Source organism: Thamnophis sirtalis, unplaced genomic scaffold, assembly GCF_051295495.1.
Source record: "Thamnophis sirtalis isolate CommonGarterSnake01/CBP01778 unplaced genomic scaffold, rThaSir2_p1.2 scaffold_6, whole genome shotgun sequence".
NCBI classification, from domain to species: domain Eukaryota; kingdom Metazoa; phylum Chordata; class Lepidosauria; order Squamata; family Natricidae; genus Thamnophis; species Thamnophis sirtalis.
The window spans coordinates 77,594,474-77,610,847 of NW_028261386.1; the positions used below are offsets into that span (position 1 = coordinate 77,594,474).

Consider the following 16,374-nt stretch of genomic DNA (forward strand, 5'->3'; position numbering starts at 1 on the left):
TTTCCAACTGAACTAAACCTCATTGTTATGAAATGGTTCTTGCAGTAGAAACAGCGAGGTTTCTGTTTCATGATACTATCCCTGAAAGTTCTAGTAATGTAAGTTTCCTTCTGGAACATATCACACTTGGACCAGGGTGAGCATGAGAGAAAGAGTCTGAATGTATCTGAAAGCCTTTCTAAATTATTTTAGTCTTCCCCAACTTTATGCGCTTTAGATGTGCTGAAATGGCAAATCTCAGTTGTGTAGTCTGAGACATCAGAAAGATGCCGTTGTAATTCATCTGGAAAATGCTAAATTGAAGAAATCCCGACAGAATATTCATGCAGATCAACATTGTGTAGCTTCATGTTTCCCCATAATTCCAGGAGCTGAACATAACATATGTTTATAAATAAAACGAAACCTAAACTTAAACCTAAACCTTATTATGATTCATCAAAATACTATAAAAATTGCTCATTGCATAATGCCATAATGTTGTTTATTTGTCTGGCTTCAATGTAGTATGTGAACCCAAACACTAACCAGGGATTATGGTTTAGTAGAATATCCAAATCCAGCACTATGGTTTATTCAAGAAAAAGGTATTAAAATAAATACTTAGTATGCTATATAATTTCAGCCACTGACACTCTTAATATCAATGTTGCTTTATTTACAAATATTAACTTGAAGTATATGAGTGTGCAGCAGCTGCCAAAAAAGCCAACACAATTCTAGGCTGCATAAACAGAGGGATAGAATCAAGATCACGTGAAGTGTTAATACTACTTTATAATGTCTTGGTAAGGGCACAATTGGAATACTGCATTCAGTTTTGGTCGCCGCAATGTAAAAAAGATGTTGAAACTCTAGAAATAGTGCAGAGAAGAGCAACAAAGATGATTAGGGAACTGGAGACTAAAACATATGAAGAACGGTTGCAGGAACTGGGTATGTCTAGTTTGATGAAAAGAAGGACTAGGGGAGACATGATAGCAGTGTTCCAATATCTCAGGGGCTGCCACAAAGAAGAGGAGTCAGGCTAGTCTCCAAAGCACCTGAGGGTAGAAAAAGAAGCAATGGGTGGAAACAAATCAAGGGGAGAAGCAACTTAGAATTAAGGAGAAATTTCCTGACAGTTAGAACAATTAATCAGTGGAACAACTTGCCTCCAGAAGTTGTGAATGTTCCGACATTGGAGGTTTTTAAGAAGAGATTGGATAGCCATTTGTCAGAAATGATATAGAGTTTCTTGCCTGGGCAAGAGGTTGGACTAGAAGACCACCAACGTCGCTTCCAATTCTGTTATTCTCTGTATTGATTTGATTTGATTGATTTGATTTGATTTGATTGTATTTCTATGCCACCCTATTCCCAGAGGGACTCAGGGCGGCTCACAAACCAAGTAAGGGGGGGGGGATACAACAGGAAAAAAAGACAACGGACAAACAACACCACAATTTAAAAACAATCAACAGCCACACAATTCGAGCGGGGACAGGATCTCATCAGCCCCAGGCCTGTCGGAAAAGCCAGGTTTTAAGCACTTTGTGGAAAGCCTGGAGGGTGGTGAGGGTCTGAATCTCCATGGGGAGCTCGTTCCAGAGGGCTGGAGCAGCCACAGAGAAGGCCCTCCTCCGGGTGGTAGCCAATCGGCATTGGCCAGTGGATGGAATTTGGAGGAGGCCTAATCTGTGGGATCTAATCGGTCTGTTGGAGGTAATTGGCAGCAGGTGGTCTCTCAAGTACCCAGGTCCAATACCATGAAGGGCTTTATAAGTGACAACTAGCACCTTGAAGCATATCCGAAGACCAATAGGCAGCCAGTGCAGCTCACGGAGGATAGGTGTAATGTGGGTGTACCGAGGTGCACCCATGATCGCTCACGCGGCTGCATTCTGGACAAGCTGAAGTCTCCGAATGCTCTTCAGGGGCTGCCCCATGTAGAGCACGTTGCAGTAGTATATAGAAGAAGGCCAAGGCAATTAATATCCCAGGAATAGTCAGGTAGCTTCTTTTAAACAGTCCCCTAAAATTTCGCTCGGAACCACATTGTTACATGACCAGCCTGTATATTCAGGGATGTTTCTCTGAAAAGCAAAATAGAGATAAATTGAGGTATCTCTGTGATCTAACATCCTGCATATAGTATTTCCAGCACTCTGGTTATTTTGAAAAATCTAAAGTTGGTCTTTTCCCAATAAATGTCTGCATTGACTCCTAGAAACAATTCTACTTGCTAGAATAGCAAATGATGAGCCAGATGAAGCAGAAGACCTGTTCCACCGCAAAGGTGTATGTAACAGAACATCATATGCATGTTCCCAGTGGTTTTCCCCAATAATGGCAGAAATATTGGGAACAAAACAGGGCCTATTACGGACCTGCCTGAAGAAGGTTGGGTGACAGTAATGGGTCTGTGACCTCCTAAGCTCCTTACTTTCCTGATCTGTCCCACAAACAGCCATATAAATTATTTAGCCCTGACATTAATGCGATGGATTCTGTTCCATCCCCCCTACCCCAGCCAGCAACTCCAGTCCTGCTTATGATGAACCATGAGGATTTTAGCTGAGGTGGCTGCTTGATCACAGACTCTGTGACCACTAGATAATTTTACATGCATGCTTAAGAACACAAAAGTTAATATTTTCAAAAGGAGAAAGAGGTATTGTTCTTCTTGTTCTTCATGTTTTCAGTTGAATGATATGAGCCAACTGGCAAGTCTAGATACAGCTTGCATAAAACTCTTGCACATCTTCCCACATTCCCAGGATCAACATTTCCACAGGGCCAGTGGTGGAAACCTCACAAGGCCCTTTATGTTCAATCGTCCTTGGTGAACAAACAAAAGTGAATAGTTCTGGAGGAAACATAGCTCTCCAAAGATCAGCTATGTGCATGGACTTTATTGGACTTTACTGGAGTTCTTGAAGACATCAGAAAGTCAGAAAGGTGTAATTGGCCCCAAACTGATGAGAAGCATTAGCACCTAGAATCTGCATCCATGGAATCTGGCTTGACTCTACTCTTAGGTTGAATTTGAACTGAATGCTAAACTAATCAAATCCGAGAACAGGTTATTTGGGGACGAGTGCTTTGTATGAACTTAGCTGATAATCAGGTGGATCTGATATGGTTAGTTAATACAGTACATTTGATTCTTTTCCCACATACAGGACTAAAATATTACATGTATTTATTAACAAGGTTACGGAAAATATACACCGTTTCATTTAAATACACACAGAGTTTCATTTAAAAACATGTAGAAGAATTGGTATTGGAAGTCACATCTGTTTATGTTCCGTACAAAGGAAATCATTAACATGGAAACTAAAAATCAAAGTCAGATTGTTTTCTATTGCTGGTGGGGGTTTTCTGAATTCACAATCAGTACTTATCTCTCAACAAGGATTTGAGTTAATCCTATTAAGATTAAAATCTAGATGTTCTTAATCTATGTTCCTAAAGTGTCAGAGAACAAGACGGTTTCTATTTACCAGGCCATTTCTATTCCCATCTTTGATGTAAGTTGCTAGGTTCATCAGAGGATATTTAATTTGCTTATTTTGTTGTGACTGTATGACAACCATTATATTCTAGGAAAATGACTCAGTGCTTCCATCTATTCACAGATCTCGAGACTTTCCCCATGTTTTTTTGAGGCTTAAGGTAAACAGTTAAAGTTGCAATGATATGACTCACAATTCCTATCAGGTTGGGTACAATCAATTCTGATTTTTTTTGTTTCTGTGAATAAATTAAAGTTGTCCTCTACAACAATATGCTATTAGTTGCACCATTTTCTGATCAGAATAACACCAACTGAAAAAAGGAGGAAGTACATCAGGGGCACCAATCAAACTCACATCATCACAGCGGTGTCACGTGACATATTGGGGCTAAGCACTATCTCTTAGCCTTTGGTGTCCCCTTAGCGCTCTCTAGTCACCGGTTGTATTGCTGAAGATACGGATGGCAGAAAATCCTGCCTGAAGTCTTCAAGATGCAGCACCATAGCCACTCCCCACCACAGCATGCAGGGCTCTTTCAGCGTTTGCAAGGACACAAATTTCAATGGATTGAAGGATCCATCACACTGTGCTACCAAAGGATCAAAAATAGGCAGGGATGGAATACCATTTTAGAGAAGTGGAAGCTGAAATGGATGGAAGTTCCCTTAAATTTCTCCCTCTTTTGCCCTATTACTTCCCCTCCCCCATCAAAAATACAGAGAGAATTTGAAGTCCTACCCATTCTAGGATGCCTTTCAGTGGTACGTTCTTACCGGTTCAGACCTGTTTCGCCAAACCATTAGTGGTTTGGCAGCCTGGGTCACTGGAACCGGCAGTGACCCAGGCCTGCCATGCCCCCAAACCAATTCCCCCATGTTGTTTTTCAGTTCTGTGCATGCACAGAACAATTTTATTTTATTTGCACTGCGCACGTGCACAGCAAGAAAACCAGCGGTAGGGGCTGTCAGAACCCATCCCTGATGCCTTTGCAGGTACACATAAAGAGAAGGCTGGATAGAAGCTGTGGTAAATACTTTTATTATTCTTGTGGTTGAGAGTTGAATGCTTTGAGGGATCTATTGTCAAGAGACAGCACAGCATTGGTGACCAAGACTATAGCCAAAGATAAATAAAGATATCACTTTTCCTTTCTCCCACTCCTTCTGTTTCCTTTCCTTTCTTCTAACCCTGTTCTCTCTTTTTTTCATAATCCTTAAACCCCATTTTCTCTATTTCTACTTCTTCTCCCTCATCAGCATTTTCTTTCCTGACCAGTAGTTTTGAATAATTTACTTGTGGCGGTCTTCTTCTCCAACTCATCCTTCTTTTATTTAATTGCCCATTTTATCTTTCTGGTCCTTCCCCCCCCCAAAAAAAGAGGATTTGAACGGATTAATTGCAAAGGGGCATTTCTCTTCTTTACTCTCCATTTCTATCATTATTGTTCAATCTCTTCCACTCTCACTTGTGTTCTCCCAAGGGCTATCTCCATTTTGGCTCATAGATTTCCCCATCTCTAGTTTAAAGGAAATTGCATCTTAATAAAAATGACATCACTTTTCTTCCCAGTTAAAATGGGAGCTTTCATTTCACGTTTATCATTGATAAGCTTTGCACATTAATCTGATTTTCTTGTTAATCACTCAGTCCTTATTTTTCTGCGTCTGTTTTGCAAATGTAGTGACAGTTTTAATGCAATAGCTGCAATAGCTGTGGTTTGCTTCTCAGTATCTTGCAATCTAGAGCTAGTAGTTCAAGGCACGTGACTATGACACCAACAATCATCTATAGGCAACCAATAGCATAATCTCATTTTTTTCCTTGTCCATTCTACTTAGTTGGTGTGATCAAAGCAGGCTTGTTCATTAAAAAAACAGCTCTAAACAGCATTAAAAACTAAAAAGATTAAAAACAGCAGATCTTTAAAATGAGTGTCTTACGAAACATTCCAGCACTTTATGGTAAAAAAAAATCAGAAATCTAAGTAGAATATCTGAAGATTTTGAAAGACAAAAGGAAGGTGGAGATGACAAGAATCATACTACTGCTATAACTGTGATGGTGAACCTATGGCATGTGGGCCACAGGTGACTCGCAGAGCCCTCTCTGTGAGCACGTGAGCTTCACCACGCAAGTGCATGTACCTCCAGCTGGTTTCGGGTCTCTGTCGCACATACGCAGGGAGTGGGGCCCATGCGGGAGACTCATGTGTGAGCATGGGGCAGGGGGAGCACAAGGGCACACATGCATGCATGGGGGGATGGGGGAGAACAGGGGAGTGCACAGGTATATCCACATATGTGCAGGGTCGCACGCTTATGTATGGAGGGGCAGGGTGCATTCTGGGGGGGTCATGCACGCATGCAGGGTTAGTGGGGGAGCAGAGTGGAGTCATGCATGCATGGGAGTGGGGCACATGCAGGGGTTGCGCACATGTGCGCAGGGGGAGGAGCATATGGGGAGTCATGCAAGCCTTGCTTTATGGATCTGCATGCACATTTGCGCATTTTCAGCACACAGCAACATAATGGTTAGCCATCACTGTGCTATAATAACCACATCATTTTATGAGGTGCTGGGAATATTATCTGAGATTGTTCTCCTACCTAGAAAAAATCTAGCAAGTTTGGACACTTTCTCAATTGGCTCCCCTTCCATTATCAGGATTCAGTCAATGTCCAATTCTCTGCTATCCCTAAATGAAAGGTGATTTTCTATTCCTAGAAGCTTAGTTTAGATGCAAATCATAATTCCTTGGTGCTACATAAGACATGATGTGAATTCCACAAGCACCTCAACCTGACTAAATCAAGTGAAATCCTTTTGGAATAGAATATCTTCTGGCTTTTTTTATGCAGGAGAGCATATATGTTGGGAACATTCAAATAATTCCAGTGAATCAACCCTACTCCAGTGAATCAACCCTACTCCCAGTTTACCTTAACAACTGTTGTTAAGGTTGGAATTTGCATTGCATAACAACAGTAGGCAGGGTGGATTGTTCCACAATTCCACTAAGTCTTTGTAATCTCTCTTGGAACCCATGGTAGCTTAGATCCAGCACGACCTCAATGGTTCTCAACCAGGAGGATGCAAGAGCTTCTACAGAAACCTACACTTACAGCAGCCATCCCCGAGTGGTACCCAACAGAAAGCGGTATCAAGAACACTACATAAACAATGTACAGTGAGTAATGACACTTAACTTTACAGTCTTGGACTCAACATCTAACCCAATTATGAATCTGACTCAGGCTGATCAAGCCTTCACCACTATATTCTTTTCTACCTTGCCAATTAGAGTTTTCAAACTCAAGCCCTGCATTCAAATGAGCATTAAATCTATCCTGTTAAACATCTGTATATAAAATGTCCTAATAAAGAATGTTCTTTGAGGAACTTGTTTGCCTCAGAGTTCTTATTGAATTGTGATGTATTACTTGGAACCCTGACATAGAAAGTGTCTGTACCTTTTCCGCTGCTAGCAAGACCAATTTGTGTTTTTACCCCCACAGTCATAAACCTCACTGCCCAAAGAGTGCAAAGTTGCTCAGTTTAATAATTCTATTGAGTTGTGCCAGTATAATCTTTTTATTTGGAAAGACCACCATCACTAAAACCCAAAGTATAATTCATTTCCATAGGAGATACCAAACTAAGTTTAGAGCAGCTGCTTCACAAAATCATTCTTCCATCTCTGTTTTTTCTGAAAATATCAGGTACTAGTAACCAGATGTGGAGAAAGCTGCCATCTGAGATCAGGAAGAGATACAGTCAAAGTAGGCAATCTAAAACTGAATAGATACAAAGTCCATCTACATCCCACATTGTTAAATGCCCCCTATTTCATAAGAGCATTTAGCTTTATCACACAGCCTGATAATATTTATGGAATCAAATTTCTATATTTTTGTGCCTCTTTCATAAATCCCTTATTGGCAGTATTTTTGAGACATTGATATATTTCCTTCTTAATTTTATGGATTACAGAGAAGAGCCAAATAACTATGGGAACCTCATGTATGATCGTAGAGTGGTTCGAGGAAACACATATGCTATGCAGATGTTACCCTGGGTAGGTTCCTTTTCTTATAAATATTTTTATCTCTCTTAATTATAGGAATGCTGGAATGTTATTGGTGAAATATTTAGTACTTCATTATTTATAGCAATAGCAATAGCAGTTAGACTTATATACTGCTTCATAGGGCTTTCAGCCCTATAAGCTGTTTACAGAGTCAGCATATTGCCCCCAACAACAATCCGGGTCCTCATTTTACCCACCTCGGAAGGATGGAAGGCTGAGTCAACCCTGAGCCGGTGAGATTTGAACAGCCGAACTTCAGAACTGCAGTCAGCTGAAGTAGCCTGCAGTGCTGCATTTAACCACTGCGCTACCTCGGCTCTTATGTGGGTGTAATGGTACCTAATTCACATGTGCTGCTCATTGAGTGATGTTCATGCATAGATTTATCACTGAATAAATGCATTTCCATCTTCAAATATCCAGCTTTCTTAAATACCTAGAAACAAATATCCATAAACAAATAAATATCTCATTAGAATCATTATAATATCAAAATTATCTATAAACAAATATCCATCTTTCTTATACACCTAGAAACAAATACAATTATAACCAGTGGCCAACATGGCTTCATCAAACACAGATCATGCCAAAGAAATCTTATTTCACTCTTTGACAAAGTGACTAAATTAGTAGCTCAGCAAAATGCCGTGAACATAGTATACTTAGATTTCAGTAAGACATTTGACAAAGTAGATCACAACCTACTTCTTGGTAAGCTAGAAAAATATGGAATAGACAGCATCACCACCAGATGGAATTGAACTGGCTGACAAACCATATTCAATGTGAAACCTCATCTACATGGAGGGAAGTAAGTGGTCCAGGTTCAGATTTAGGCCCAGTACTCTTCAATATCTTCATAAATGAAGGCACACTTTGGGAAATAGCCTTCATGATCATATGATTAGCATGTTCATGACTTTAGGCACACATTTTAGAAAAGAAATCAAAACTGGATAGCTAATGGAAAGTTTATGCAATGATATATTATAGTTACAACATTTGTGTTGCAAAATATCTCATCAAATGATAGCGCTCAGCTGACTTGTCTGAATTCCTCTAAGAAAAGTCAGATATATTAGTGCAAGGGTGGGTCCCACCAGAGAATCTCAGTATACTAGACTGAGAAGTTGGAAAATATTCCAGAAATTGGTAATAGCAGGTCACTATTATAATTCTTCCCAAAATATCCTGCATGGTTGTGCTCAAAGGACTAAAGTTGAGAGTACACAGAGCCACTATGTAAAGTTTGAATATATCTCCCAACTTGAGGTGAAGAATGTCCATTGACTCAAAAGCAGGTAGGAGGAAAAAACTAGCATTTGAATCAGTGGTGGGATTTGAATAATTTAACAACCGGTTCTCTGCCCTAATGACCAGCTGGGTAGGCGTGGCCCAATGGTCATGTGACCATGTGGGCGTAGCCAACTCAAAGTCACTCACATTGATGGGTGCTTTGCTTTAGCTGTTACAATGTAATAAGGGTTAACCAGAGAGGCAGTTTCTGTAAGCAGGGCAATAAAGATTAGGCTAGAAACAACACCAGAATGTTTCCTTCCTGCCTTCCTTACAGGATTAGCCCTGTAAAAATGGAAAAAACCAAAAGGAGATTTCTTCCAACAACCGATTCTCTGAACTGCTTAGAAAGTTAACAACAGGTTCTCCCGAATAGGTGCGAACTGGCTGAATCCCACCACTGATTTGAATGCTGAGGCAGACATGTTGATAGGCCTTGATATCTCTCTCTTCTCTCTCTCTTTCCTTCTCTCCTCCCTCCCTCCCTCCGCTATATGTATTCTATTTCATCTTCAATAAGGAAACTTAACTAGCAATGTCATGTTTATGTATTAGATGTACTTCTCGAGTCCGCAATTCATGAATTATAGGTCAAATGCAGATCCCTGGAGAAAGGAGATCATTCCCCTGTCGTGGTCAGACCACTGCCTACTGAGGCTAGACTTCCGGAGGCCAAACCCCCACCGTAGGGAGGAGGAACCGACCAGGTGGTTCCGCCCCAGGCGACTTATGGACCCAGTAAGGTTCCAGACGGAGCTTGGGGTTATTCCAGATGCTCTCGCCCACAGTTCGGCGGAGACTCTTGCTGCTGCCTGGCACTCGGCAGCATCAGAGTCTCTGAACCGGATTGCGCCACTACGGCCCCTCCGGGTCAGCGGCCCACGGAGGCCTCCTTGGTTCACCGAGGAGCTCCGTGAGACAAAGCGCCGGAGGAGACGCCTAGAGCACCTGTGGAGGTCTGATAGGTCCGAGTCGAGCCGGGCACTGTTGACAGCTTGCACCAAGGAGTATATTCGGGCTCTAAGAACAGCCAAAAGATCACACATTGCCTCCTTGGTAGCGTCCGCCGAGTCCCGCCCAGCCGCCCTGTTTAGGATAACCCGCTCCCTCCTAAATAGGAGGGAGACGGAGAACCCCTTACAGGGTAAGGCTGAGGAATATGTACAGTTCTTGGCGGACAAAGTTGCTCGGTTTCGATCGGACCTGGACTCCACTCTTGCAGATCCAGCCGAGACACAAGGGAATGATCTGGCAGACCATCTCTGGGTTGAGTTTCAGGATGTTGCCTCCGGGGATGTGGACAAGGCTATGCGAGCTGTGAGCGCCTCCACCTGTATACTGGACCCGTGTCCCTCCTGGCTGGTTGCCAACAGCAGTGAGGTGACACGAGGCTGGATCCAGGCAGTTGTTACCACCTCTCTTCGGGAGGGGTATCTCCCCACCGCGCTGAAGGCGGCGGTGGTGAGACCCCTCCTGAAGAAACCGTCCTTGGATCCAGCAATTCTTAACAACTAACGTCCAGTCTCCAACCTCCCCTTTGTGGGGAAGGTTGTTGAGAAGGTGGTGGCCTTCCAGCTTCAGCGTACCTTGGAGGAAGCTAACTATCTTGACCCCTTCCAGTCTGGCTTCAGGCCCGGTTACAGCACAGAAACCGCTTTGGTCGCATTGACCGATGATCTCTGGAGAGCCAGAGATGGAGGCCATGCATCCATCCTGGTTCTCCTTGACCTCTCAGCGGCTTTCGATACCATCGACCATGGTATCCTTCTGCAACGACTGCGGGAGGTGGGAGTGGGAGGCACTGTTCTGCAGTGGTTCTCCTCCTACCTCTCGGACAGGTCGCAGTCGGTGTTGGTGGGGGGGCAGAGATCGTCCCCGAGGCCCCTTACTTGTGGGGTGCCGCAGGGTTCGGTCTTATCCCCCCAACTATTTAACATATACATGAAACCGCTGGGCGAGATCATTCGGAGGCACGGGATAAAATACCACCAATATGCGGACGATACACAGTTGTATCTGTCCGCCCCGTGCCAACTCAATGAAGCGGTGGAAGTGATGAACCGGGGCCTTGAGGCTGTTAAAGACTGGATGAGAGCTAACAAACTGGTGCTCAACCCGGAAAAGACCGAGTGGCTGTTGTGTTTTCCTCCCAAAAATTTGGTTAATGTTCCATCAATCAGGCTGGGGGGACAAAATTTATACCCCTCAGACAGGGTCCACAACTTGGGAGTCCTCCTGGACCCACAGCTGAGTTTCGACCATCATTTGTCAGCTGTGACCAGGGGGGCATTTGCTCAGGTTCGCCTGATGCGCCAGTTGCGGCCCTACCTGAACCGGGAGGCCCTCACAACAGTCACTCGAGCCCTTGTGATCTCTAGGCTGGAATACTGCAACGTGCTCTACATGGGGCTGCCCTTGAAGAGCATCTGGCGACTTCAGCTAGTCCAGAATGCGGCCGCGCGAGTGATCGTGGGAGCACCACGGTTCGCCCACATAACACCGATCCTCCGCGAGCTGCGCTGGCTACCTGTTGGTTTCCGGGTGCACTTCAAGGTCCTACTTACCACTCACAAAGCGCTCCATAACATTTATGTAAACTTCTTTTCTGTTGCTTTCATACACAAAAGAGGGGGATAACAATAACCAAAGAGAATAAAAAGGAAACAATACAATGATACAATCCAAAGAGTTTCTTGAGGACTAAAAGGGACTATATTTTAGGTTCAAAAGTTTTATTTCTTTTAAAACAAACATTTCATCATTCCTCAATCAGTAAGACATCGGAGTACAATTTTTTGTGTGTCAAAATAGTTCTAGTTTACCACCAAATTCTTGTCTAGCCTAATATATACCCCTCCCTCTCTCCACCCTCCCCCCCAACCCCCCTCCTCCTTCCCTCCCCCCGACTTCCCAGAACCCGTACACGGTATGGATTTTTAACAAACACAGTCTAAAATCTATTGAGAAAAAAGAAATAAAGAAATTAATGACATCTCTATATTGATCTTAGCTTCTTCTTGCTGAGCTAACTTTAAACAATTTAAATCATTTCTGATCTTAAGCATAGGCTAACTGGAATTTATTTTGTATATAGTCAATCCATTTTTTCCAGTCTCGTTTATATCTCTCATTTGAGTGCTCTTTAAGATATGCCGATATTTTAGCCATCTCGGCTAAGTTTGTAACTTTCAATGTCCATTCTTGAGTTGTAGGCAAGTCTTCCTTCTTCCAGTATTGTGCCACCAACAGTCTTGCTGCTGTTATTAGGTGCAGAATCAAGTTAGTCTCTACTGTAAAGTCAGTACATATACCTAGTAAGAATAATTGAGGAGTAAACTTTATCCTTCTTTTAAAGATATTTTGCATAATCCACCATATTTTTATCCAAAATGCCTTAACCTTTTGGCAGGTCCACCATATATGATAATATGTAGCATCGAGAGAAACACACCTCCAACATTTAGGCTGTACATTCGGATACATAGAAGCCAGCTTTTTAGGATCTAAATGCCATCTATAGAACATCTTATAAAAATTTTCTCTCAGGTTTTGAGCTTGTGTGAATTTCACATTTCTTACCCAGATTCTTTCCCATGTATCCAACATTATTGGTTCTTCAATATTTTGAGCCCACTTTATCATACAATCTTTAACTAATTCTGTTTCCGAATCCATCTGTATTAATACATTATATATCCTCTTTATATGCATTAAGCTTTGATCTCTTATTTGTTTAAACAAATTATCTTCAGCTTGGATAAAACCAATTTTTTTATCTATTTTCCACCTGGCCTGTAATTGCCCATACTGGAACCATGTTTGAACTACCTTCTCCTCTTTTAATACCTCTAAAGATTTTAGTTGTAGTACCCCCCTTTCCAAAATGAGAAGCTGTCTATAGGTGGTTCTATCCTGTTTTTGTGCTATGTTCATATTTTCAATTGCATGTCTAGGAATTGCCCACATGGGTATCTTGTCATTTAATTTATATTGGTATTTTTTCCAGATCCGCAGTAAAGCATTTCTTAAAATATGACTTTTAAACTTCTTATCCAATTTTTTGTTGAATAACAGGTAAGCATGCCAACCATATACCAGATCGTGTCCCTCGATATTCAGTATTCTATCATTAGTTAAATGAGTCCAATCACTAATTACAGATAGCGCCACTGCATCATAATATAATTTTAGGTTAGGTAATTTCAAGCCTCCTCTCTCACGTACATCTTGCATTATTTTCATCTTTACCCTTGGCTTCTTTCCTGCCCATACAAATTTGTTGATACCCTTCTGCCATTCTAAAAGATTTGCATCTTTTTTAAGTATAGGTAACATTTGGAAGAGAAATAAAAATTTTGGTTCCAAATTTTATCTTCCAGCAGTTAATAAAACTCTGCTGGCTGGCTGTGCAGCTATAAGAAAAGATGCTGAATTTCTCCCTTTGTTTTGAAATTTGAGGCTTGGCAAAGCTTTACCATGGATTTCAGAAAATAAGCATTGTAACAAGACAGTTCAGCAGTTTCATCACCATTTAAATTCCAGATAAGCAAGATTAATGAGAGAAAGGAAGTCTTGTAAAAATGAAACTAATTAAAAAGTTTCTGCTGGCCGATTGTGAAGCAGGGTGATAAGACACTCCTTTGAAGTTTTAGAATTCTGTAGCGTTTAACAAGGAGATTAAGAAAATAATCATTGTTACAGGAGAATCCAGCCGGCTCGGCGCCATTTTAAAAGCCTCTAAGTAAATAGATTTTCAGAGGAAGATCTTGTAAAAAAAGAGAGAAGCTAGGATCTTGGTAAACAATTAATGTCCTCGTAAATGGATTCAGCTCGTATTAAAATCAAATAAATCAAAGCTGTGAACTGAGTGGGAGAGATCTTACTTTGTACTGCACAAGGCAGTTTGAAGTTCCCAGCACGGACGCCGTTCTGCTTTGGGCTGGCCCCCCTCTCTCTGCAGACACAGAAGCTGCAAAAATCGAAGGGCATTTGCCAGCAAAACTATATCTTCTTCCCTTCTTGCCTGAAGGATACGAAACCTGTTAAGACGTCAGATAGATGATCATCTAAACATATATGTGACCAGGAATTCGGGGGCAGCTATTTTAAGCTGCCACCATCAGCAAGCTCCTCCCAGGAAGTCAAGGGACTATATTTTAAGTAATATAATATAATAGTATAGTATAGTATAGTATAGCATAGCATAGCATAGCATAGCATAGCATAGCATAGCATAGCATAGCACAGCACAGCACAGCACAGCACAGCACAGCACAGCACAGCACAGCACAGCACAACACAACACAACACAACACAACACAATACAATACAATTTTCAGTCTCCAAATGAAACTCAGTGTGATATAGTTGGATTAGGAGCAAGGAGATCAAGATTCAGGTCTTCTCTCAACCATGGGAGACTTTGACACTATCTCAATCAACCCAACCTGCTTCTGAGGGTTGTTGTTAGGGGGGGAGATGGGAGCACAGTGTATGACCCCATTATTTTTTGAATGAAAAGCCAGCTATATGTAAGACATTATGAAAGAACACCATGTAAAATAGCAAATAATTCTTCTCCTTCCTCCCCAGAGTCCAGAATCTGCACCTGCTGAAATCAGGAAGCAACATGAAGCTTACAAGAAAATATTTGAACGGAAGAAAGCAAAGGAAGAGAATGAGGTCCATGCATCAGAAATTAGGATGTTGGAGTAAATAAATGAAGATACCAGCTAATGCCAGGAATTTCTCCTTTAACACCGGTGGTGGAAATGGAGAAATTCCCTAAGATTGAATTGAAAGAATGGATTAATAAACTAAAAGAAAATCAGATATATAAATGGGAAGACTGGAAGAACAAGATAAAGAATATAACACAACTAAAGAATGTTTTAGCAGATATGAAATTAAATTGGTTGAATTTAATATAATTAGAGAAATTGATAAAAGTGGAAGAAAGATTTAAAGAGAAAGACAATTAACAAAATTTGTAATGATTATAAAAGAATGTGAGATGAATGAAGAATATATAGGGAAAGGGAAATATATAGAATATTAACTGAATTAGAAGAGCAAGCAAAATGTTTAAAATAAATTTGGGAATCAAATAGATGGTAAATATACAAATATTTGTTGGAGGTGCAAGAAAGAGGTTGGAACATATAACCATATATGGTAGGATTATGCATAAAAATATGAGACATGGTGTTTAGAGAAATTAGAGAACTCTTGAATGTAAATTTATACATGTCACTGAGAATTGCATTACTATTGCTGGAGGAAAAATGGGATATAAATGCAAGAAAAAGAAATTTATTGTAAATTTGATAATGACAGCTAGATTAGTGATGGCTAAATATTGGGGACAAAATTGGGATATTCAAAGAAATGAGTGGTATAATGAAATTTGGAGTTTGACAACAAATGATAAATTAACAACAGAAATTAAATTTTAAAAAAGGATGATCAAAACAAATAATTATAATGAAATATGGGTGAATTTTATAAAATCAGTGTTGGTAGAAAGCAAAGGGAATAAACCTACTCAAGAATAGTATGTTGATTTGGAGGGGATAAGGGCACAATTGGAATATAATGTGTATCTTTTAGTTGTTCTAGATGAAGAAATATAAGGGGGGAAGGGTCTCCAGGGGGTGGGGGTGCTCTGTAATATATGTTTTTTTTCCTTTTTATTTTTTCTTTCTTTTTTTTCTATTTAGATGTATATGTACTATGATTGTATTATTTGTATTTTTTAAAAATACAATATCTGTTTTCAGCCATAAAAAGAAAAGAAAGACCACCATGTAAAATAGCAGAGAATTTTTCTCCTTCCTCCCCAGATTTCAGAACTTACAATGGCTGAAATCAAGAAGCGAAAAGAAGCTTACAAGAAAATGCTTGAACGGAGGCAAGCAAAGAAAGAGGATGAGGTCCATGCACCACAAATTGGGGATCTTGAAGATCGCAGTGATGTGCAGACAGGTAAAGCACCAGACAGCATCAACCAATTATCAAATGACTTCTGGACCTGAGACGAAGGATACTCTGTTGGGCAGAAATATCCACCCCAATAATGGGCATTGGACCATGAAAGAACTTCCCTTTTTCTTTTCAATTTTCCTGATTTTTCTTACATTTCATACTTTTTCCCCCCATGACATTATAAAAAGAGTATGTCACTAGGATATATGCCCATGATGGTGAACCTATGGCACATGTGCCAGAGGTGGCACACGGAGTCCTTTTTGTGAGCATGTGCGCCATCACCAGCTGCACTTCCAGGTTCAGGCATGCACATGTACACCACCCAGCTGGTCTTTGTGCATGCGTGCAACTGAACCCGGAAGTGCAGCTAGCGACGGCATGCAGCCAGTGAAGACCAGCTGGCTGGTGCACATGCATGTGACAGAACCTGGAAGAGAGCAGCTGGCCACATGCATATACACCGTTGCTAGCTGCACTTCTGGGTTCTGTCGCACGCAT

At 41.1% G+C, this 16,374-nt stretch overlaps 1 protein-coding gene across 1 annotated transcript in view; it reads left to right on the plus strand.

Annotated features, from left to right (window-relative positions):
* Positions 1-6,568: 6,568 nt before the first annotated feature.
* The window catches only part of RSPH3 (radial spoke head 3), a 35,349-nt gene continuing 25,543 nt past the window's right edge, over positions 6,569-16,374 (plus strand). Inside the window, exons 1-3 of the mRNA XM_087719132.1 lie at positions 6,569-6,690; positions 7,494-7,578; positions 15,732-15,873. Of these exons, the coding sequence (XP_087575258.1) occupies positions 6,575-6,690; positions 7,494-7,578; positions 15,732-15,873 (343 nt within the window). The 5' untranslated portion in view covers positions 6,569-6,574. The remainder of the gene's footprint in view (positions 6,691-7,493; positions 7,579-15,731; positions 15,874-16,374) is intronic.